Source organism: Vespa crabro, chromosome 25 (assembly GCF_910589235.1).
Source record: "Vespa crabro chromosome 25, iyVesCrab1.2, whole genome shotgun sequence".
In the NCBI taxonomy this organism is placed as follows: Eukaryota; Metazoa; Arthropoda; class Insecta; order Hymenoptera; family Vespidae; genus Vespa; species Vespa crabro.
Window position 1 is genome coordinate 1,739,802 of NC_060979.1, and position 25,185 is coordinate 1,764,986.

A 25,185-nucleotide genomic window follows, 5' to 3' on the forward strand; every position below is an offset into this window, starting at 1 on the left:
GAAGAAGCAAAAGAAGAAGCAGAATCAAAAGCAAAAGAAGAAGTAGAAGTGAGGAATAGAAAAAAATTTTCAAATTATACCCCGAAGAAAAGTTTTTACGTTTGTAAAGTTTAAAATACACGAAACCAAACTAACTGTATAATAATAAAAGACGTCATCGTCCTCTTCGTCGTCCTCTTTATCGACATCGTCATCATCGTCGTCGTCTTCGTCGTCGTCGTCGTCGTCGTCGTCGTCGTCGTCGTCGTCGTCGTCGTCGTCGTCGTCGAAAAGTTTCTTATACAGTGTATCATTAAAGATTTTTCCTTCTTCTCTTCGAACCACTATAATAATGTCCTTATCATTATTCCAAAGATACATTTTCCGACTTCAAACTTTTAATTCATGATCGAAGCAACATATTAAATATTCGAGGGGTGGACTGGGGAGCGGGGAGTGGAGGTGGACTGGGGAAACAGAGAGAAGGATAATAGAAGGTACAATGTTTGAGTTTTATTCTCATGTTTGTTGACTTGAAAATTAGCTTTCGAAGAAAAGCTCACTCTCTCTCTCTCTCTCACTCTCTCTCTAACTCTATCTCACTCTATCTTTCTATCTATCTATCTATATATATATATATAGATATATATATATATATATTACTTTGCATATGCTTGTCTCTCTCTCTCTCTCTCTCTCTCTCTCTCTCTCTCTCTCTCTCTTTCTCTATCTATCTCTCTCAGTCTCTTCTATTACTTGACTACGATCGATGACTATTTCGTAAGAGGTTTCATGCACTCATTATCGTCAGTCACGAGCGATCCTCCTACGAAGAAACAATAAACAGAATTGTCATGAAAGTAAGATATCAAAATTTGATATTTTTTTTTTGCTCTGTTCTTTCTTCCACTAATATTTCTTCTTCTTCTTCTTCTTCTTCTTCTTCTTCTTCTTCTTCTTCTTCTTCTTCTTCTTCTTCTTCTTCTTCTTCTTCTTCTTCTTCTTCTTCTTTTGTTGTTTCTTATTTAAATTTTAAAGAGAGAAATAATTTAATCGGACGATTATTATTTTCCTTCGTTATTTATTTTTCTCTATCCTTTTTTTTCTTCTTTTTCTTTTTTCTATTTTTTTTTCTTTTTTTTTCTTATTTCTTCTTTTTTTCTTTTTTTTCGTTTCTTTTTTTTTTTTTATTAATCAATTCGACACGACCATTTAAAGCGCGGATTTATATCCCATTTTGTTCTCCTTTTCTCTTCTTTATCTTTTTTCATTTTTCCTTTTTTCTTTTTTCTATGTGTTTTCTTTTTTCTTTTTTTATTTTACTCTTTACGTTCGTTCAGAAAGAAGAAGAGAAAGAGGAGAACAAGAAAGAAGGGAAAAATTATTTGATTGAAGTAAGAATGAATTTTTTTGTTTTTCTTTCTGTTTTTTTTTTCCTTTTTTTTTTAATGTTAATTCGTTTCTCTCGATTATTTTTTCTAATTTATAGATACTTTCCTTCTCTTTTTCTTTTTTTAGCTAACTTCTTTTCAATATGAAATGATATATTTATAAGTATACATTTTTTTCTCTCTTTTTTTTATTAGAATTATGGGAAATATTTTTCTATATATGTTTATAGATTTTTATTCGTTTAAAAAAAAATATATATATATATTTTTTTTTTTAATTTTCTTTTTAATTTATTCCCTTTCGAAAATATTTCCTATGATAATTACTTAAAAATATTTTTCTTTTTTATTTTTTTTTCTTTTCTTATTTCTATGTTTATAGATCTTTTATTTACTTTATTAAAATATAATGATATTTTCGTTTATAGATTTTCTATTTGTTTGTGAAGATATAAAATATATATGTTAATTTTTTTATTACTATTATTATTATTATTATTATTATTATTACTATTATTATTATTATTATTATTATTATTATTATTATTATTATTATATCTAAACAAATTTCAATTTTATATATACAAACGTTATTATTACTGTTATTTTTATTATTATTATTGTTATTATTATTATTATTATTATTATTATTATTATTATTATTTTTATTATTATTATTATTTTTCACACTTTGAAATATATAGCACTTTTTGTATTGAAAACTTTATTAGATTTATTAATACATTTATTATTATTATCATCATCATCATCATCATCATCATCATCATCATCATCATCATTATCATCATGATCATCATCATCATCATCATCATCATCATTATTATTATTATTATTATTATTATTATTATTATTATTGTTATTATTATTATTATTATTATTATTATTAGCACTTTTTTATTGAAAACTTTATTAGATTTATTAATACATTTATTATTATTATTATCATCATCGTCATCATTATCATGATCATCATCATCGTCATCATCATCATGATCATCATCATCATCATCATCATCATCATTATTATTATTATTATTATTATTATTATTATTATTATTATTATTATTATTATCATTATTATTATTTACTCTTAATTCACAGAAAGATATGAATCGTATAGAAGACTTATTCGTTCTCTATGAACGAATTTTCGCGATAGGCGGTGTATGGCCGTTGAAAAATTCCTCGTACGTCAGATTTATGATTTACTTCACTTATTATATCACGTTTCTTGTATTCTCGTATGCCGATTTATTCGACATCATTGGTAATCTAGAATTAATGGTAATGAATATGGTCGAAACCATCGTTTATACGATAACATTTACAATGATACTCGTGATACGTTTTAATGGATCATTGAAAGGCATTGTTGAAAATGCGAAAGAAAATATTTGGAAATATAATTTTGAAAACGAAGAGGAAAAAATTATTTACAACAATTATCATTACGTATCGAAAATGTTCTTTAAAATTTCGAACATTGGTATGATTATAACCGTAACATTATCATACATCAGACCTTTGATAAATTTTGCAACTGTCGCAGGTAAATAAATTATATTTTAATTAATATTTTATATAATACTTAATGTGATTGGATTTAATTTAATTTAAATTATAATTGCTTATATTACGTTTGTGTGTATGTGTATGTATTTTATTTTATTTTATTTTATTTTATTTTATTTTATTTTATTTTAATTTATTTATATATTTATTTATTTAGTCATTTATTTATTTATTTATTTATTTATTTATTCAGCTATTTATTGATATTTTCTTTTTTGTATAGTTTATTTTTCTTTTTTTATATATTTATTTCAGATATTTTATTTATTTATTCATTTATTTATTCTTTTCTTTTTTTTTTATTTTTATTTCAAATTTTTATACGAAACAATGAATGTATTATTAAATAATAAACCAAACTATAATTATTAAATACTATTGCTATATATTAATATTAAACTATTACATAAAATATAATATATATATTCTATTCATATAATCGATTAATATATGATTATATATTTTTGTTTAATATTAATAAAATTTAATATATATATATATATATGTATATATATATGTATATATATTTCTTAATCTATTTAATATATATATATAATATACTATAGTATTAGTTTGTTTAATAAGTAAATAGAAATTTTTAATAAAAAAATACCAACATATAATATTGTTTATTTAACATAATTAATTTATTAATTATTTTATATTCTCGTGTTTTAATTAAAAAAAAAAAAAAAAAAAAATAGATCTAACGAAACAAATATAATATCGGTATTATTTTTATAATAATTACTATATAAATCATTTTTATATATATATTCTTCTGTAATTTTTATATTATTAATTATTATTATTATTATTATTATTATTATTATTATTATTATTATTATTATTATTATTATTATTATTATTTTATCTATCCATTCTTCATTTTTTATATTCAAAATATTAATTATTTTATAATATATGTATATACATTTCTCTTTTAATAATTGTAATATTAATTAAACATACATACATATATTTTTTTCCTGTAATATTTATATTATTATTCATTTTTATATCATTACTATATATTTTTATTTTTAAATAATTATTATATACATTATAAATTGTTATAAAAATTTATCATTTTTTATACTTAAAATATTAATCGTACGTTGCTTTTGAAAAGTATTAAAAAAAAAAAGAAATAAATAAATAAAAGGAAAGAATATATAATATTATAAATCATTAATAATTATTGGAAATGTATAAAAGGAAAAATCAAAATTGTTAATGTAACAATAGCAACATGTACACTAAAAAAAAAATGAAAAAAATTTAAAAGAAACCAAAAATAAAGAAAAAAAGAACCAAAAGAAGAAAGAAAGAAAATGAAAATTATAATAATAATCTTTATCGACTGATAACAAATGCGAACATATTTCAATTGATCTGTTCCGTTCTATTTATTTCATTTTTCTTGTTTTCGTTTTTCTTTTTTTTTTTTTTTTTTTTTTTTAATTAGTAATTTAAAAAATTTTTGTTATAGCCAAGGACAACAGTACAGATATTTATATTTTACCTATTCGAATACGTACCTTCTTTGAATTATCGAATACTCGCGATTACGTGCTCGTCTATCTCTATCTCTTTCCAATGATCTATATGTCAACGTGTCACATGACAGCTATATGCGTCCTCGTCAATCTCGTCTTTTTAATTTGTACCGATTTGTCCATTTTGTCATATCGCATACGAAATATCGATGTCAAATCGAAAAAGGACGTCGTCAATCGTAGAATTCGTTCGCTCGTTAAAATGCATCTGAAAATAATCTGGTAAGTTTTATGCCAATATTTTATTATATTTACACGTGTAAATAATATTTATCGTGGAGTTATATATTAAAAATCATTATTATTTAAAATTATTAATAATAATTGTTTAACGTATATATATCAAATATCAATGATTATAAATAATTCAACAATTTGAATTAAAACGGAAATTTAGAAAAAAAAAATTATTAATTATTTAACAATGTTGATATAATCGTTAATAATCATTAAAAATTCATATATGGTCGAATAATTAAAAACAAAAAAAAAATAAATTATTCCACCATTCGAATATTTATTAAGAATTATTAATTATTTAACAATGTTAATATAATTGTTAATAATCATTAAAAATTCATATATTCTATATTAATTAATTCGAAATATTTCCTTTTTTTTTTGCTTTTTCTTTCTTTTTTTTTTCATTTATCTAACGAATGCACATTGCCACACAAATGTTGATCACTTATATTTTGAATTTCTCTTCCTTTCTAATAAAATCATTTGCGCCAATGTTTCTAGGAAACATTGTTGAATGAATGTAACGAATAAATTATGATAAAAAAAAAAAGAAAACATTAGATACATATGAAATTAATAGATTTTGAATATGAAAAAATTGTATAGCTTCTTCACAAAAAAAAAAAAAAAACCAAAAAGACAAAAAGAAATAGACGAGGAAAGTAGAGATAGAAATGAAAGAAGAAAAAAATGAGAAAAAAGAAAGAAAAATAAATGGAAAAAACAAAAAAAAAAAAAAAGAAAAAGAAAAAACGTCTTTTACACAGTAATAAAAATCGCTTATAATAATTCAATTGAATTTTTTTATTTTCTAATCACAGGATGGCTGAATCATTGGACAATGCCTTCAACATCGTACTATTAGATGAGTTATTAGGTAACAGTATTGTATTGGCAATCTCTATATATTATGTTCTAATGGTACGTATGTCATTCACTGAAATTAATTAATTATTTTCATAACACACAACAAACACATATACGTACTCTCTCTCTCTCTCTCTCTCTCTCTCTCTCTCTCTCTCTCTCTCTCTCTCTCCCTATCTTTCTATCTCTCTGTCTCTGTCTTACATACACAGGCAAAAATATATTATCTTTATGATTAATATACTAAATTGTTTTTTTTTTAGAGTTATGATACAGCAGAAATGGCGACTTGTTGTACATTCGTCTTCTTTGCCTTCACTGCCCTTTTAATGCTTTATGGATTCTGTACTATCGGTGATCAATTGATCCAACAGGTGAATTAAATAATTTTATGAATTATAGAAATTGAAGGAAAAAAGAAAAATGAAATAAAAGGACAATAATTATTTGTTTGTGTATATATATATATATATATATATATATATATATATATATATATATATATATTAAATATATCTAATATAATAATATAATTATGTATATATATAACCATTTTTAAATTTATATATTTATAAATTATTATATTTATACATATAAAATATATACATATTAATGTATAAATAATATACTAGAATTATTTTAACTAAATATTATTTTTTTTCTATATTTTTAAAAATTTCAGCAAAAAATGTACCAATGTGAATATATATATATATATATGTGTGTGTGTGTGTGTGTGTGTGTGTGTGTGTGTGTGTGTGTATGTGTATTTTTTTAAATATTTCTTCAATTTAATTCCAAAATTAATTGAAAATCAATTAATTCATAATATTTTCCAACATTTTCAATAGTCAATTATTTTCTAATTAAAAAGAGAAGATTTTTGTTTTTCCAAAAACATTTCAGAAAAAAAGTCTTACGCTACTTACGCGATCGAAATTTGTATTTATCTTTTTCAATCTCCTACAAGGAAAGAAATTAATCAAAAAAAAAAAAAAATACCCTGATTAAAAATTATTTGCAAAGATTTTCAATTACTTTAGATTATTATTTTCTAATAAAAAAAAAAAAAGAAAAAGAAAATAAAGAAAAAGAAAAAGAAGAAAGTAAAAGAAAATACTTATTATTAGAAAAAAGAAATCGTTTATTATTTACGTTAACGAGATTTGTACTTTTTTTTTTTCGTTCGTTTCATTTTCATGGAAAAAATGAAAAAAAAAAAGAAAAAAAAAAAAGAAATTAATTAATAACCCTGACTGACAATTACCTATGATAATGATTAAATTTTCAATTATCTGATATTTCAGAGTGAAAATGTCCTGAACGCGTACTACGAATGCAATTGGCAAGATATGTCTAATAGTACAAAAAGATCGCTTTTGATATGCATGATAAGATCGCAGAAATATTTTAATTTAACTGGTGGCAAATTTTACGTATTTTCATTGAACGGTTTCACTGACGTGAGTACGCATACAACGAATAAATAAAAAATTATTTATATTGAATAACTTATAAATTTGACTTAGAATTTATAAATATGCAGGTTCTAAAGACATCGATGGCGTATTTATCAATGCTACGTACAATTATATAAAAAAAAAAAAAATAATAAAAAAGTAAAAAAAGAAAAAACTCAATATACACGGCGACAATTGGAGTGGAAACAATTGTGAGAAATTATTATTTATTTATATTAAATAATTTATCTGGAATATCACCTTTGTTTTTTTAAGAGAAAATATATATATATATATGTGTGTGGGTGTGTGTGTGTGTGTGTGCGTATGTATGTATATATTTATATGTATAAATATATACATACATATATATATATATATATATATATATATATATATATATATATATATATATATATATGTTCATTTATATATTTGAAATATATAACATTGCGTATGTAACATACTATTTCTATTCATTATAATTTTTACATTTAGTATTATTTAATTTAATTTTTATTTACGTATTTATTTTTATATTAATAAATTATTATTATTATTATTATTATTATTGTTATTGTTATTACAATTTACATTTTGAAATATATAGAATACAGTTTAATATGTTATCGTATAATTTATTATATTTATCATTATTGATAATAATAATAGTAGTATCATTATTATCATTATTTTATTTTTATTTTTTTGTTTTTCTTTTATTATCGTTTAATTTTCCTTTTTATCTATCCATTTATCTATCTATCTATATATAATCTATATATATTTATATGTATATATATATATATATATATATATATATATATATATATATGTATTACTATATTAATATATTATTATTATTATTATTATTCACACTTTGAAATATAATATAGCACTTTTTGTATTGTAAATTTTATTATATTTATTAATATATTTATTGTTATTATTATTATTATCATTCATAATTTAAAATATATATAGTACTTTTTTATTATAAACTTTATTATATTTATTAATGTATTTATTGTTATTATTATTATTATCATTATTATCATCATCATCATCATCATCATCATCATCATCATCATCATCATCATCATTATCATTATTATTAATATTCACACTTTGAAATATATATAGCACTTTTTCTATCATAAATTGTATTATATTTATTATTATTATTATTATTATTATTATTATTATTATTATTATTATTATTATTATTATTATTCACATTTTAAAATATATGTAACACTTTTTGTATTATAAATTTTATTATATTTATTGATATAATATATTTATTATTATTATTACTTTTAATATTATCATCAACATCAACATCATCATCATCATTATTATTATTCACATTTTAAAATATATGTATCACCTTTTGTTTGATAAACTTTATTATATTTATTAATATATTTATTGTTATTATTATTTTTAATATTATCATCATCATCAACATCATCATCATCATTATTATTATTCACATTTTAAAATATATGTATCACCTTTTGTTTGATAAACTTTATTATATTTATTAAAATTTTTATTATAACTATTATCATTATTAGTTTTAATATTATCATCATCATTAAAATCATCATCATCATTATTATTATTCACGTTTTAAAATATATATAGCACCTTTTGTTTAATAAACTTTATCATATTTATTAATATATTTATTGTTATTATTATTATTATTAGTTTTAATATTATCATCATCATTATTATTATTCACACTTTGAAATATATATAACACTTTTTATATTATAAACTTCATTATATTTATTAATATTTTTATTATTATCATTATTATTATTTTTATTAATCTTATTATTATTATTATTATTATTATTATTATTATTAATATTTTATTATTATTTATTTATTTAATTTTTTTTTGTTATATAATTATATTAATCATGTTATTTGTTTATATAATTCTATTATTATTATCTATTCTATTTGTATTTGCATTTTAATGTACTTTAATTTTTTATTTTTATTTCCACCATTATCATTAATGTTTCTTTTAAATTCATGATCATTCTTATTGTTATTACTATTATTATAAAAAAAAAAAAGCAATGAAACGAGAACTATATTCTTTTCCCTCTTCCTTGCACTTTTCTATCGCAAAGCTTATATATTTTTCGATCCGTCGACTATGACGGTCGTTCGTAGACTGAATAAAACGAAATTTCCAAAAAATCAAAAACCCTGAAAGTTCAACTTCTAAACTCCTAAAGTTTTTATAAACGTCATAAAAAAAAAAAAAAAAAAAAAAAAAAAAAACAAGAAAAATAATAGAAGACTGAGATTGGTACCTATTATAATATTACGATCTATAGTCCCCATTCGTACTTACTGTAATATTACGATCTATAGATCGCATTCGATTCGTATAGTCCAAACTTTTATATCGTCGAAAAACAAAAGAGAAAAAAAAAATAAGAAAGAGAAAACAAAAAAGAAAGAGAAACAACGGGTAATACTCGTTCCTGGAATGGGGATGGTAATGGTGTTGAGGGATGAGGGTGAGAGTGAGGGTGAAGGATAAGCAAAGAACAATCAAACTGTAACACATACACACACACACATTGGTGACACGTACATACATTGAAAAATTTGGACTTTTCTTTCTCTTTTTCTTTTTCATTTTTTTCTTTCTCTTCTTTTTCTTTTTTCTTTTGTTTTTTTTTTTTTTGTTTTTGTTTTTTAAGGTCTATAACCCCGACGACACTTACGTATGTACGTACATAGTAGAATTTTTTCTTCTTCCTTTCTTTCTTTGATAACGCATGATTGCATCAAGATTTTATAACAACTGCCTCGCACCCTCACTCTCTCCGTCCCCACCACCCCCTCCCCATCCCCATTACGCCATTACCCAACCTTTATCACTCAACCAAAATTCGATCGGCCGAGATTACTTCGAATCGTGCCGACAGAATTTTCGTTCAGTTCATTGTTAACCGTCGATGAAATCGCTAGTTCATTTTAAAAAATAACATGACTGTAGACGAACATAATCAATAGTCATATATATATGTGTGTGTGTGAGTGTATGTGTGTCATGCAAGTAAGCATTAATATTATCAAAGAAGTGCGACACATTGATATTGTTTTAATAATAGGAAATAGAAAAAGAAAAAAGGAGGAAAAGAAAAATTCGAAAAAAAAAAAGAAAGAGGCATACGGATTAATATATATTTTTTTTTTTCTTTCTTTCTTTCTTTCTTTCTGTTTCCTTTTTATATTTTATTTGATTTTATGTAATTATAAATTAAAAATCGTTTGGAAAAAAAATTATACATATATATATATATATATATATATATATATATATATGTATATATTAAAAAAAATTTCGCGATTAGATCTGTCAAATATATATATATATTTAATTAAAAAAAAAAATACACACTCGATACTTTTCAATTGAATCGAAATATTGAAGACTTTTAGTTTTCTTCTTACTTTTTTCTTTTTTTTTTTTTTGTTTTTTTTTTCCTTATGGAAAACGCTGTAATTTTTATTTTTATACTTCTTTATTTTTTTTTTTTTCATCTTTTTATTTTTTTTTATTTTTTTACTTCGATATTTAAATTGATTATATTCTTGATGAATATTTCTTTTTTTTCTTTCTCTCTCTCTCTCTCTCTCTCTCTCTCTCTCTCTCTATTTTTGTTATTGCACGTGACACGTTAACAAACGTGAAATATCATTGGTTCTTAATTTGTAATCACCCTGTAGATGTAACGACTTGTAACAACCCCGTAGAAATAATCAAACTTTTGTTATCATACGATTAATCAAATTTCATTCGTTATATTTACGAAATTTAGCTTGTGATGAATAATTTACAAATACGTCAGTATTTTTATTAATTAATATAATTTAATGTAAATATTTTTTAAAACAAATGATCAATATTAAATATATTTATAAATATATATATATATATATATATATATGAATATTTATAGTAAAATATCAGTATGATAATATAATTGATCAATAAATTATAAATATTGAGTATCTATTTATAAAAAAATCAACAAATTATATATAATTATTTGTCGATTTTTATATAATTATTTATAATTGTTTAAAATTATACAATTATCTCATATAATTATTTTCTAATTATTCAATGTAATTATGTATAATTATTTTACATGATTATTTTTAACTATCGATAATTATCCGTCACAATTATATATACTTATTTATAATTATCGATAATTATTTATAATTATCGATAATTATTTATAATTATCGATAATTATTTATAATTATTGATAATTATTTTGCATAATTATTTATAATTATATCATGACTACTTGTAATCGTTACTAATTATTTATAATGACATTTAAAAATATTTTAATATATATATATATGTATATATATATATATATAATTACAAATATTGACCATTTAAATGCTTAAAAGACAAATTAAAGATATGAAAAAATACTGACGTATTAAATAACAACAAAAAATTCAATTTAAACGATACTATTGAAATATATTTATGATAGTACACGTAGATTAATATTTAATAGTAATTTCGATTAAAAATAAAAAAAAAAAAAAAAGAAAAGAAAAAAAAAAAAAAAGAGGCCAAAAGCCAAAAAAAGCAAAACGAAAAGAGAACAAATGAAAAGAGAAAGATAAAAGAAACAAATAAATAGGAGGTAGGTAAAAAAAAGAAAAGGACAGAAAAAAGAAGAAATCCGTAAAGAGAGAAAATAAAAAAAAAAGAAAGAAAAATAAAAAAACAACAACAACAAAAGAAGAAATTTTTTTCCTCAATAAATTTTCATAGAATAAGAATAATTAATATAAACGAATGAATTTTCATTGATGACACAGGAACAGGGACAGAAAGAATTAAATTGTGCTGCGTTGATTTTAACTTGGAACAAAAAAATAATGTCGACCTTGGGTTTATGGCCGAGCTCACGTAACAATATAAAATTTTCAATTAATTTCGGATACTTCAGTTTTTTAATGATATTGGAATATATGGATCTCGTTGTCTTCATAAACGACCTTGAACACGTTATAATGAATTTAACGGAAAACATGGCGTTCTCGCAGATATTCGTTAGAATGATAATGTTATGGATTTACAACGACGAGATCGGTGACGTAATCAATGAAACGATCAAAGATTTCGATCATCGTAGATACAAAACGATCGAGGAAAGACAATTGTTTATAACTTACAACGCTAAATCTAAACTCTTCGTTAAACTTTTGATTACGTTCGTAGCATTAACAGCCTCTTCGTATTATCTGACACCAATTTTGGTCTCCATGGGAAATGGTAAAGAAATTTTTCATTTATCTTTCACTTTCCTTCTCCCTTTTTTTTTTCTCACGAATTTTTCTCAAAAAAAAAAAAAAAAAAAAAAAAAGAGAGAGAAGAAAAGCAACGAAAAAAAGAAAAAAGAAACAAACAAAGGAAAAAAAAAACAAAAAATAACGAAACAAAAGTAAATGGAAATATTAGAAAGAAAATAAAAAAAATAATAAATGTAAAGATAAAACAAAGAATTAAAAAAAAAAAAGAAAAAAGAAAAATTCCTTCGAACGATATATTTGTAATTATTCTGATTAAATTAAATCATTTCGCGGGTTAATCTTGTTCATTCGCATTTTTTTTATGATGACTATGAGTACTACGTTAACAAAAAAAAAAAAGAAAAAAGAAAAATGATAACGAAAGAAAAAAGAAAGAAAAAAGACGAAAATAAAAAAAAGAAAAAATTTTGATAATACAATTTCAATCGATATTTTCAGACATAAATTTTCCTTTTTTTCCTTCCTTATAACCAAAAAGTTTCAAGGTCATTTCATAAATTGCCTTTGTCCTCTCACATAACTACCCATATATTTTATAATGGATACGTATAAAAGAAAAAAAGAAAAAAGAAAAGAAAAAAGAATAGAAGTTACATAAACAAGAACGAATTATAAAAAAAAAGAAAAAAAAAAAAAGAAGGAAAAAAAAAATGGAAAAATAAAACCCGAAGAAGAACGAGTAATTACTTTCGTTAGAAATAAAAAGTAAATCGACGAACGAAATAACAAAAGTAAAAAAAAAAAAAGAATCGAAAGAAAGAAAATAGAAAAAAGGAAAAAAGAAAAACAGAAAAGCAAAACCGAAAAAGAAGAAAGAAAGAAACAAAGTGTAACGAAAAACAAGGGTACCAGAGATAGAAGAAAAATGAAAAAAAAAAAAGAAAGAAAGAAAAAAGATTCAAATGAAAAAAAAAAAAGAAAAGAAAAAAAGAATAGAAGTTACACAAACAAGAACGAAAAAAAGAAAGAAAAGAAGGACAAAAAAAATGGAAAAACAAAACCCGAAGAAGAACGAGTAATTACCTTCGTTAGAAATAAAAAGTAAATCGACGAACGACATAACAAAAGTAAAAAAAAAAAAAACAAAAAAAAAAAGAAAGAAAAAAAAAAGAAAACAGAAAAAAAAGGAAAAAAGAAAAGCAGAAAAGCAAAACCGAAAAAGAAGAAAGAAAGAAACAAAGTGTAACGAAAAACGAAAGTAGCAGAGATAGAAGGAAAATGAAAAACAAAAAAAGAAAAAGAAACAAAAGAAAAGAAAAAGAAAGAGAAAAAATAGATTCAAATGGAAAAAAAGGAAAAAGAAAGAAAAACGAAAAGAAAGGAAAGAAAAGAATTTAAGCAAAGGAAGGGAAAAAAAAGAAAAAGAAAGAACAAGAAAGAAAAAAAATAAATTCAAATGAAAAAAAGAAAAAGAAAAAAGAATAAAAATTACACAATCAATAACGAATTATAAAAAAAAAGAAAAGAAGGACAAAAAAAATGGAAAAACAAAACCCGAAGAAGAACGAGTAATTACCTTCGTTAGAAATAAAAAGTAAATCGACGAACGAAATAACAAAAGTAAAAAAAAAAAAACAAAAAAAAAAGAAAGAAAAAAAAGAAGAAAACAGAAAAAAAAGGAAAAAAGAAAAGCAGAAAAGCAAAACCGAAAAAGAAGAAAGAAAGAAACAAAGTGTAACGAAAAACGAAAGTAGCAGAGATAGAAGGAAAATGAAAAAAAAAAAAAAAAAGAAGGAAAGAAAAGAAAATAGAGAAAGAAACAAAAAAAAAAGAAAAAGAAAGAAGGAAAATAGATTCAAATGGGAAAAAAAAAGAAAAAGAAAAGAAAAATAGATTCAAATGAAAGAAAAAAAAAACAAAAACAAAAACAAAAAAGAAGAAGAAAAGAAAACGAAAGGAAATGAAAGAATAAAATTTAATTAAAGGAAGGGAAGAAGAAAAAAAGAATAAAAGGAAGAATAAAAGAAAAATAGGGATAAAGTAAAATGAAAAAAGGAAATAGCTCAAGAACGAAGAATAAAATAAAGTAAGAACAAAAAAAAGAAACAAAAAAAAAAAAAAAAAAGAAAAAAAGGAAGAAGAAGAATGCCGACAATTAATACAAATGACGTCATTCATTACAGTGGATTAATGAGATTACAGGGGGGAGGGGGGAAAAGAAACAAAAAAAAGAAATCACTTTTAACTTGTAAATAATAATAAATTTACGTTTGAATTTGATCCTTTTTTTTTATCCTTTTCTTTTCTTCACCATTTTTTCTTCTTTGTTCTCCACCTCCTCCCCCCTCCCCCTCTTCTTCTTCTTCTTCTTATATTTTTTTTTTTTTTTTTTTTTTTTTTTTTTTTTTTTTTTTTATAGGTTTACCACAAATAGAAGTTGGAAATGTCAGCGAAACGTTGTATTTATTGCCATATAGATTTTATACGTTTCGTCCATTGCAAGATTTACGTTCATACACGATAATCTACGTTCTCGAATTGCCGTTCGTTTTTATCAGTGGCTTTGGACAAAGCGCAGCCGATTGTATTATGGTAACATTGGTATTTCATATTTGCGGACAAATGTCGGTACTGGCATTACGCATAAACAATATCGACGTTGATCCAAAAGTAAATCGTAAGGAAATACAAAAGGTCGTTGAATCCCACACGCGATTACTACGGTAAGATTTTTAATTTTTGTAAAGGAGATCGACAAGAAAAAAAAAAAAAAAACGCAAAAAGAAAAATCAAAAAGAGAGAAAGAAAAGGAAAAAAAAAGAAAAAATAAGGAAAAGGATTGAAATATTTAATTGAATAAAAATTAAATGTTGAAAATTAAAATTAACATTCGTCCTAACGAATATACAGATGTAATATTATTAACGTGTATTCTAGAGGATGAAAAATTGTAACGATTAATGTAATTCAAAATTGGAGTTTCATTAAAATGAAAAGCTTCAATTAAACGTTGCAATTGTACCATGCAACTGCAACGATGCACAATAACGCATGAAAATCGTAGAATTTTATAGAATTACGTAGAATTTAATATCATTTAATTTTGTCCTATAACATTTTTCTTCGATCTTCAATCATTATAATTCAAGATATAGCTCGATCAAGACCCTGTATATATATTTATTATAAAATTGAGAATATCATTAGCCTTCGTTGGATGACATCACAAAGAGATTTTTCTATAATTCTTTTCTTTTTCCCTTTTCTACTTCAATGTTTCATTAAAAAATTATTAAATATTATTTATCCTAGGATGGGCAAGGTCGTTGCAAATGCATTTAGCGTGACACTATTGGCTCATCTTTTTGGAGCAACCTCACTTGTTTGCATTCTCGGCTATCAGATCTTAACGGTAATTAAAAAAAAATAAAAAAGAAATATACATATATATCTATATATATATATAAATATTATATATTTACGTTTGAGTTTGATCCTTTTTTTTTAACCCTTTTCTTTTCTTCACCATTTTTTCTTCTTTGTTCTCCACCTCCTCCCCCCTCCCCCTCTTCTTCTTTTAATTATATATATATATATATATATATATATATATATATATATATATATATATATATATATATAATTAATATAAAAAATAGTATGGGATCCACACAATAAGCTCTTAAAGTAAACTCTTTTGGGACACCCTATATATATAATTAAATATATTTAAATAAATAATATATTTATTATAAATATTTATTATAAATAAATAATATATTTATTTATATATCATCATTATATCATGTTAATCACACTACATTTATTATTTATATAATATATAAATTAATTTATATATAATAATATATAAATTTGTATACTTATAATTAAATATATATATATATAATTAAATATACATATATATATTTAAATAAATAATATATTTATTATTTTTATTATTAATATTTATTATTTTTATTTATTTATTATTTTTACTATATTTATTAAAATTATTTATTACAAATATATAATATATTTATTTATATATCATCATTATATCATGTTGATCAGACTACATTCATTATTTATATATAATAATATATAAATTTATATACTTATAATTAAATATATATATATACGTATATATATATATATATTTAAATAAATAATATATTTATTTATATATCAATATTATATCATGTTGATCAGACTACATTCATTATTTATATATAATAATATATAAATTTATATACTTATAATTAAATATATATATATATATTTAAATAAATAATATATTTATTATTTTTATTTATTTACTATTTTTAATATATTTATTATAAATATTTATTATAAATAAATAATATATTTATTTATATATTATCATTATATCACACTACATTCATTATTTCTTATTTAACATATCGAATATTGAAAATGAAGTGTTAGAAATTTTTATTATGAATTCGTGATTATTTTGAATAATTAAAAGCGTATTAAAAAAAAAAAGTATATTTCAAACAAAAGTTACTAGCTTTTCATTTCACATAGAATATGTTCGCGTTAAAAAAGAATGGTAGATTCCTGTTTGGAAAAAGAAATATAAATAAATAAAAAATACAAAAATAAAAAAAGTATAAACTTGACCTTCAAGGCTTTCATTAAATAAAAAAAAAAAACATCATAATATTATCCCTTTCTTTGAAGATTTTACCCTCTTTCTTGAAATCTGATAACTCTTGTCCGAACAATTTTTTTTTCAAAAATTAATCGTCTTAACGAGATAAACATTTATATTTTATTTGATATATTTATTCATACAACATATACATGTATATATACTCGTATATATATATATATATATATATATATATATATGTATATGTATATTTAACATTATTAGACATAAGTTTATATGAACTTTTTTTCATTCATTTGACTTCAATAAAACATAGTATAAGTTTGATCCTATGCTTTTTAAACACCCTGTATATAATTAATATATTATTAATATATATTACATAGAATTATTCCAATGGTGAAAAAGCAGTGCTGATTAGCTTTTTGGTATTTCAATTCTTGGTACTATTAATTCTCTATGCACATTGCACAGTCGGAGAATGTCTTCTATCCGAGGTAATTATTATTCTAATACCGATTCTAACGATGATGAAATAATTTGAAAGAAAAAAGAAATAAATAAATAAATAAATAAATAAATAAGACAAGAACAAAAGAAAAAGAAAAAAAAAACAAATCAACGAATATAAAACATTTTCCATTATCCTCTTTTCTTTCAGAGTACAAAAGTTTGCGATGCATTTTATGCCTGTCAATGGTACGATATGCCGATCAATAATGCAAGATCAATTATACTATGCATCGCGAGATCGCAAAAACCTATGTGCCTTACAGCTGGAAAATTTAGCACCTTTTGTCTTAGCACTTTGACCGACGTCAGTAATTTATTATATTAATATAATATTCGATAATTTGGATGTTCGTGCAGTAAGAACATATTCGTTTCATGGCAGAACATTATTTAAATCATCGAACTTGATTGAGTATAAAAAAAAAAAAAACAGAAAAAAAAAAAAGAAAGAAAAAAGGAGATATTACACATAGAAAAAAAAAGGAAAATTAACTTTAATTCTCATTAAAATGAGACCCTTTTTTTGTTTTTGTTTTTGTTTTTCGTTTTTTTGTTTTTTTTTTTTTTTATTCATCAAAATCGGCCAGGAATTATGGGCCCGTTTTCATTGATGACGTAAAAGATCATAAAAAAAAAAAGATAGGGATAATGAAAACACGGCCTTAATGTTAATGTCAAAAGTGATATGAATTTTTTTTTCTTCTTTTTTTTTTTTTTTCTTTTTTTAAACTATACGAAATATTTTTCTACAAATAATATTACAATATTTGCCATTGATATGATCTTTTATTAATGTTTTCAAATTGATTTTGTTATATCGTTGATCAATCATTTAGAATTCGATGAAAGTTGAAAGTAATAAAAGTAAAAAAAAAAAATGAAAATAGAGAATCTACGATAAGAATAAAATTTGAAATAATTTTAATCATGACTTTTTATTATTTCACAGGTATTGAGAACTTCTATGGGATATCTATCAGTGTTGCGATCATTTTTATAAACAAAGAAAAAAAGAAATGAAATGTTAACACGTAAAAGTAAAATCTGTATTTCTATAGATTATATTCAAATAATATATAATCTTCTTGATCGTAATTAATATCTTTATGTATATATTTTTTTCAAATTACTATCGTTGAATAATTTTAAGTATTATTTTAGATGACGTCAGCATGCGCCCTTTTTAAAATTATAATTACATTATGATGATAATTTTTATTATGAAAGAAAATATAAGCCCTTATTAATATATACAATAATTTATATGTATAATGACATTAATTTTTTTTAATCTTTTTTTTTCAATGGAACGTAAATATCTTAAAAAAAAATAATCAAAGTATTTCACAATATTTCATTATTATCTTTTTTTCTTTTACTTTCTTTTTTTTTTTGTTTCTCAACATTCACTTTATTTAATTCCATTACTTTCATATTATTAAATCCGATTTATGAATAACGAATGATAAAGAGAAAATTTATGCTTCATAAATGCAAAACGTGGAAAACACAAAAAAAAAATAGGTTAACGAATTAAAAACAATATACGAATAAAAATAAAAAATCATCTCTTACCAAATATATTTCCTTTAATAATCCTACGTAATTTTGGAAAAGATTTCTAATCGTTATACGTTTGTATAATTAATTTTGAATTTTGATAAAATCGATTGTCTATTATTCTTCATTCAATCATGCTGTCGATAACGTCGTTGCTCCTCTATATCATGCATCGGTATGGTAGAAATTGTGGATTCGTGACGTAAATGTGACTGACTAAATACACAGTGTCGATAAATAAGGAAACTTTACTATGAAAGAATCATACGTCTTGCATAATGCTAAAGCGCCATCATTGTAAAAGTACGAGTTACCACCACAGCGTGTCGCCCAAATCAATTTGTTATTGTAATCAAAATAAAGAGAGCTTTGAACATAATTATACGTGTAATATAAAATTACATATAAAAATTATTGTTTTATTTTTAATTACATCAATCCAATTTAAATATTAAGTACTATAATAAATAGGATTAATCATGATTATCATGGACAATTTTAATTAGATTACGTTTTCCTAACCTCAACAACGTGATACCAATTGACTTTATAATTAAAACAGAACTACAATAATTACGTTAACTATTCTACGATAATTAGAGGTAACTCTAATTTCTTATTCACAAATATTTTTTTTTCTTTTTTTAACCTAAAACTTATTGCCAAAAAATGGAACTGTATTTTTTGGACATGATTTTGACATAGATCATCTTGTGATGTTCAGGAAAAATTATATTATTGTTTAAATATTAATCTATTATATATAATGTACATTATATATCGTTTAAATGAATGTAAAATAATCTAAAGCATTAATTATTTAAAGGAAAAGAATAACTAACTCGATGACTTTCAATATTCATTGACTTTCTTGTTTTATCTCATAATATTTGCAATGACGTTGAAAACTTGAAAATTTTCATTTAAACAACAGCACTTACATATAAAATAAAATTAAATAAATTATTTCATATGAAATGGATCAGAGTTAATAAAAATTATAATATTTAAGCATAACTTATAGAATTATTCATTTAAATATCAATTATATTTTGCTTCTATATTAAGTTTATATTAACGTTGTTGAAATGAATATATAATAATTAAAAAGATTATACAATCCTTTCTTCCCAATTACTAACTTCTTTTCTTTTCTTTTTCTTCTTCTTCTTCTTCTTCTTTTTTCAATTTTACTTTGTTAAAATAATTGTATATATGATTGAACGTTGATATTTCTTCTTCAATTATTCATCAATCATTTAAAGATAGTAATTAAGTCATCATCAATTGATTTATTCTTATTTGTCGTTGTACTGATCTGAAAATATTCAAATTATAAGTTTGACATGATTTCTTTTTTTCTTTTTTTGTTTTTGATTTCTTATTTCATGCATTTGTTAAAAGCTCAATTTAATTGGCAAAAAATTTTCATAAAAAGCAATTAAAAAATCATGTTCATTATTTAATTGAATGATCTATCAATATCTATTTCATCTTGTTAATTGTAAATATCCAACAAATGAATTTAATAAGAATCATAGTCATATTCTAGATTTATGATGATATTGTTATTATATTAATGAAATAAAAGATTTTCAATGGAAGAATTTAAGAATAATTATAATTCAAATACAAGTTTAGATTTTTATGGACTTTGTTAAGAACAAACTGATTTTGATATTCTTACACATTTGGTACTGTTGACTGTATGAAAATTATTTTAAAGATATTAATTTAATTTAAAGAATTAAATTATTAAAGATTATTAAAAATTATATAAAAAATTAAAAAATTATTAAAAATTATAAAAGTATTGGATTAATTTAAAGGAATTATTAATGATAATTAAATAAATATTTTATTTTTTTATATAAAACATAAATATCAGAAAACAATATATTCTTGCAAATATTTATTTCTAATATTATTTAATTGTTTAAACGTATACAAGTGTTTTTTATGTTAAAATACATTAGATCGAATTAAAATTATAAATGTTTCTTTTTAAATGTTGATTAATTACGTACCATTTATAATAACGTCCCAGAACTAATGACATAATGAAAATACCGAATTTCCATCGTAGAGTTTTATTCAAGTCAATTGTTTTGTAGGTTATATTTCTAGCAATGGGATTAATGGAAAACATTGATCATCCAATGGCATCAGCGTTGAATTTGTAAAACTTCGATGTATCGTCTCATTATTGTTATTTTTCTTTTATCGAAAAAACTTATTTATTTGTTATTTATTTGTAACATTTAAATTTTGAACCTAATACTAAAGTCTTTCTGACGTACTAAAATGGCTCTTCTTTATTGACGCGTAACATACTGCATGCTTACATTTAACGTAGTAAATCATAATATCGTTAGTACAACTTTCATCCGCAAGATGGCGATCCCCTCCCTATGGTGCTGCCATCACAGTTTATACTTATAGTGTGTGTTAAATCTGAATATATTATAGTCAATTGTATTTATATATATCTATACGGTAAGAATCGTAATCAGTGAATGAATACAAATGTGAACAGTCGGTAAAACGTATGATTTAGGTTAATTTTTAATGATTTAATTGTCGTCCGTTTAAATGATCTCGCGTTATAACAAAAGTGATATCGAGTAAATAGACTACGGTCTTACGATTAAAAACATTGACAATGCCATAATGATGAAGTTTATCGAATTATTGACGACCTGTGTCGTTTTTCAATATCTAATTTCTTTTTGTACGACACATTTACTTATAAACGTGAAAAATCAAGTAAGAATATAAATCATTTAAAATTTCTTATAATACGTATGATTAAAATCATGAAGTAATAATATAACTTTCAGATTCTTGTTAAACTAACCTAAAATAATTATATTACAAAGTAAATATTTACTATATTTCAAAGCGTTCAATATATTTTTTAATAAATAATGATTTATATTATTAATAAATGAATTTTAATTCAGGGTGGTGATATACTTCTTGAAACGATATCATCTAATGTTACCGAAGATGTAATTACGTTGGAATTTCAACGTTCTGACGGTACACTTGTAACACAATTGATAGACTTTAAAAATGTAAGTATTTGATATATATACGTTAATATATGTGAGTAATATAAATATTGAAAATATTTTCATTATATTATATCTATAGGAGGTACAAGTGATAAAGGCGTTGGTTCTAGGGGAAGAAGAAAGAGGACAAAATCAATATCAAGTTATGTGCTTTGTTAATCATTTTTATAAAGTCGATTTTATATCCTCCGACGCTATGTCTAAATTACGTCAAAAAAATCCAGGCACGGTACGTGTTGCCGAAGAGGATAAAGGTCATGCCAATTATACTATGGACTTGTTTTTGGATGTCTCTCAATCCAAGGATATTTCTAAACACGTAGCTAGTCTTTGTAACGAAGCAGCTGGTTCAGCTTATACAAGAAACGAAGATATTAAACAATGGATTCAAAGGCCAGGTAAATTTTTTAATTAATTTGATTTAATACATTGAACAAATATTAATTTTTATCTTTTTTAAATGTTCAAACGCGATAAATACGATTATTTATAATCAAAAGGAAATAAATGAAAAAGAAAAAAAGAAAAAAAAAAAAAAAAGAAACAAAATTTTAATAATAATTAATTATTATTTCAACAAATAAATTAATTATTGATTAAACTTTTCTTTCTTTACGAATAATTATTATATATTAGGTTGGAAATTATGAAATGGGCGTTTGTGTTTAGTTATTTATTATTATTCAACGCCCATTTCATAGTTTCCAACCTAATAAAATCATTAAATTAATTTAAATATGTGGTCTAAAAAAAAGAAAAGAGAGAGAGAGAGAGAGAGAGAGAGAGAGAGAGAGAGAGAGAGAGAAAAGAAAAAAAAACAATTTGTATTATTAGGCTCCACAGAGACGTCATTAATGGCAGCTGTTTACAACTTTACCTCTACTACTGCGTCACAACAAAATCCTACTGAAACAAGGTCACAGTTTGTCTCTAAATGCGCTGACACATCCAATTTATGGGTACCTTGTACATGTTCTTTAGAACTTTGTATTGGTTGGTATCCATGTGGATTGAAATTTTGTAAAGGTAAAACCGAAGGTAGAAAAGTGACTAGCACTTATAGATGTGGTATAAAAACTTGTAAAAAATGTTTTATATTCACTTATTACTCGAAAATGAAACAAAATTGTTTATGGGACGAATGACATATAAGAACGTTATTAGATATCGATTCAACATAAATTTATCATTGAAATAATGATGCGATTAAATGTGCACTGTTTGTGCCTCGTCACAAAACTACTACGATAAAATTCCTATTGAATGAACGGTATCCGTTTGTTCACTTTCAATTAATCACTTTGTACAATAATTCTATGAGTAATCAAACGACGATATATTGGATATGAGCTTTTTATTAATTATGCCGATGAAAAGATTTATTTTCAATAGCGTCAACTTATTTACAAAATAATTAACTTAATTGTTAACTCGTTTGAAAAACAGTCCTATCTAATTTTTTGTTTTGTTTCTCTTTTTTGTTTTTTTTTATTTTATTTCTTTTTTATTTTGGAGAATATCAAATATTCTCTTTTGCAAGGATAACTTGCTTCATTAAAATTAAGATTTTATGTGCACAAACTGTTACATGTGACTCTTGTTTAGTTTTCTTTATATATGTATATATATACATATATATATATATATATATAAAGAAAAATATCTTTTTATATTTTATATATATATATATATATATATATATATATATATATATTTGAATGGATATATTTGTAATATATATAAAAATAAAAAAAGAAGCATATTTATTCAGGATATATGAAATACGATAAATGTGTGTCATACACTAAAGACATTCCAAGTTTCTGACGTTCCATTGCGTGTTCATTTATATATAAACATTCAATTTAATTAATTATGTGCAGAGATTTTTAATTATCAGTTTACTTTATGTATCAATAAAAGTATGTATAACATTCCTAAAACGCTTGGACTTGAACTAACTATTGTCGTTTTTCATCAATACTGAATGTATTTATATGATATATTACAAATGATCCATTCATACTTATTAATATAATATATATTTTAATTTTTAAGAGGATAAAGATCAAAACTGCGATAAGTTGTAAATGTTTAAAGAAAATTTTATATATTGTAACTTGTAAAGCTGCCATTTCTATATTACATGGGAGATTGGGATTGGAAGGAGGGTATATTTTAATTTCTTATTGTATATAGTAAGATAAAATAATACATTGAAAAATTGAATATAAATCAAAAATACTTATGAAAATATTTAAAAATTATTTGTGTATATATATATATATATACATATGTGTGTGTGTGTGTATATATATATATATACACAAATTCATGTATAAAAATTTACTATATGTACAGTAAATAATAATATTTAATGACACTAATACATAACACTAATGAACTTATATATAAAATAATTTCTATATGAAAGAGAGAGAGAGAGAGAGAGAGAGAGAGAGAGAGGGAGAGAGAAGAAAATAAAACGAGTATATTTGAGCATTTATAAAAAAAAAAAATATTTAATTTATGTTTTTTAATAAAAAGAACATATATACTACTCTCTTAGTATATTGCTGTAAAGAAGACTGCAAAATCTGTCCAATGAATAAAAATAAATATCAACGTTCTTTGAGCTTCCTTATGAGATACAGGATATATTTATAATATTGGAATAATATAAAGATAAAATAAGTAAATATATATATATATATATTGCACATTTTATAAACTTATAATAGAAGTGTAATAATTGAAGAAAAAAAAAAAAGAAAAAAAAAGATTAGTTCAATGTAGCCATTAATGGCTGTCGTTAACTCATAGTTGAAAAATATTAACTCAATGAGATTTGAAATGGTATAGGAGTATAATTTGTACACATGAATTATAAACGTTGAATATTTTCAACGTCAATAACTATTGTATATATATATATATATTATGTGTATATATGTTATTATTCATAAAAATTAAGTGATA

General features: G+C 22.2%; 3 protein-coding genes and 1 long non-coding RNA gene across 4 annotated transcripts; 3 read left to right on the forward strand and 1 right to left on the reverse strand.

Moving 5' to 3' along the window:
- Positions 1-776: 776 nt before the first annotated feature.
- On the forward strand, positions 777-7,229 carry LOC124432413 (odorant receptor 2a-like). The gene is made up of 7 exons (XM_046981372.1): positions 777-839; positions 2,493-2,940; positions 4,456-4,744; positions 5,587-5,686; positions 5,896-6,006; positions 6,940-7,095; positions 7,179-7,229. Exons 1-7 carry the CDS (start codon positions 834-836, stop codon positions 7,227-7,229), a joined length of 1,161 nt encoding a protein of 386 aa, XP_046837328.1. The 5' UTR covers positions 777-833.
- A 2,857-nt stretch (positions 7,230-10,086) lies between these two features.
- LOC124432409 (odorant receptor 13a-like) lies at positions 10,087-18,569 on the forward strand. The gene is made up of 7 exons (XM_046981352.1): positions 10,087-10,186; positions 11,986-12,442; positions 14,840-15,143; positions 15,733-15,832; positions 17,443-17,553; positions 17,718-17,873; positions 18,519-18,569. The coding sequence occupies exons 1-7, from the start codon at positions 10,154-10,156 to the stop codon at positions 18,567-18,569; spliced, it is 1,212 nt and encodes a 403-aa protein (XP_046837308.1). The 5' UTR covers positions 10,087-10,153.
- Positions 18,570-19,527: 958 nt separating this feature from the next.
- Positions 19,528-21,516, reverse strand: LOC124432493. Its single transcript, XR_006944273.1, has 2 exons — positions 21,157-21,516; positions 19,528-20,447 (listed from the first exon to the last, which is right to left on the reverse strand). It is a non-coding gene; the product is annotated as an uncharacterized LOC124432493 (long non-coding RNA).
- Positions 21,517-21,646: 130 nt separating this feature from the next.
- LOC124432492 (out at first protein) lies at positions 21,647-23,818 on the forward strand. The gene is made up of 4 exons (XM_046981475.1): positions 21,647-21,895; positions 22,093-22,206; positions 22,286-22,604; positions 23,041-23,818. The coding sequence occupies exons 1-4, from the start codon at positions 21,800-21,802 to the stop codon at positions 23,349-23,351; spliced, it is 840 nt and encodes a 279-aa protein (XP_046837431.1). The 5' UTR covers positions 21,647-21,799; the 3' UTR covers positions 23,352-23,818.
- The last annotated feature ends 1,367 nt before the right edge of the window (positions 23,819-25,185 follow it).

Coding starts and splice junctions, on each gene's coding strand:
- LOC124432413 (XM_046981372.1), top strand. Junction 4,745..5,586: donor ATGCATCTGAAAATAATCTG/GTAAGTTTTATG, acceptor TTCTAATCACAG/GATGGCTGAATCATTGGACA. Junction 5,687..5,895: donor CTATATATTATGTTCTAATG/GTACGTATGTCA, acceptor TTTTTTTTTTAG/AGTTATGATACAGCAGAAAT.
- LOC124432409 (XM_046981352.1), top strand. CDS start 10,154: ATGTGTGTGTGTGAGTGTATGTGTGTCATGCAA. Junction 15,833..17,442: donor TCGGCTATCAGATCTTAACG/GTAATTAAAAAA, acceptor TATATTACATAG/AATTATTCCAATGGTGAAAA. Junction 17,874..18,518: donor GTCTTAGCACTTTGACCGAC/GTCAGTAATTTA, acceptor ATTATTTCACAG/GTATTGAGAACTTCTATGGG.
- LOC124432492 (XM_046981475.1), top strand. CDS start 21,800: ATGATGAAGTTTATCGAATTATTGACGACCTGTGTCGTTTTTCAATAT. Junction 21,896..22,092: donor TTATAAACGTGAAAAATCAA/GTAAGAATATAA, acceptor ATTTTAATTCAG/GGTGGTGATATACTTCTTGA. Junction 22,605..23,040: donor ACAATGGATTCAAAGGCCAG/GTAAATTTTTTA, acceptor TTGTATTATTAG/GCTCCACAGAGACGTCATTA.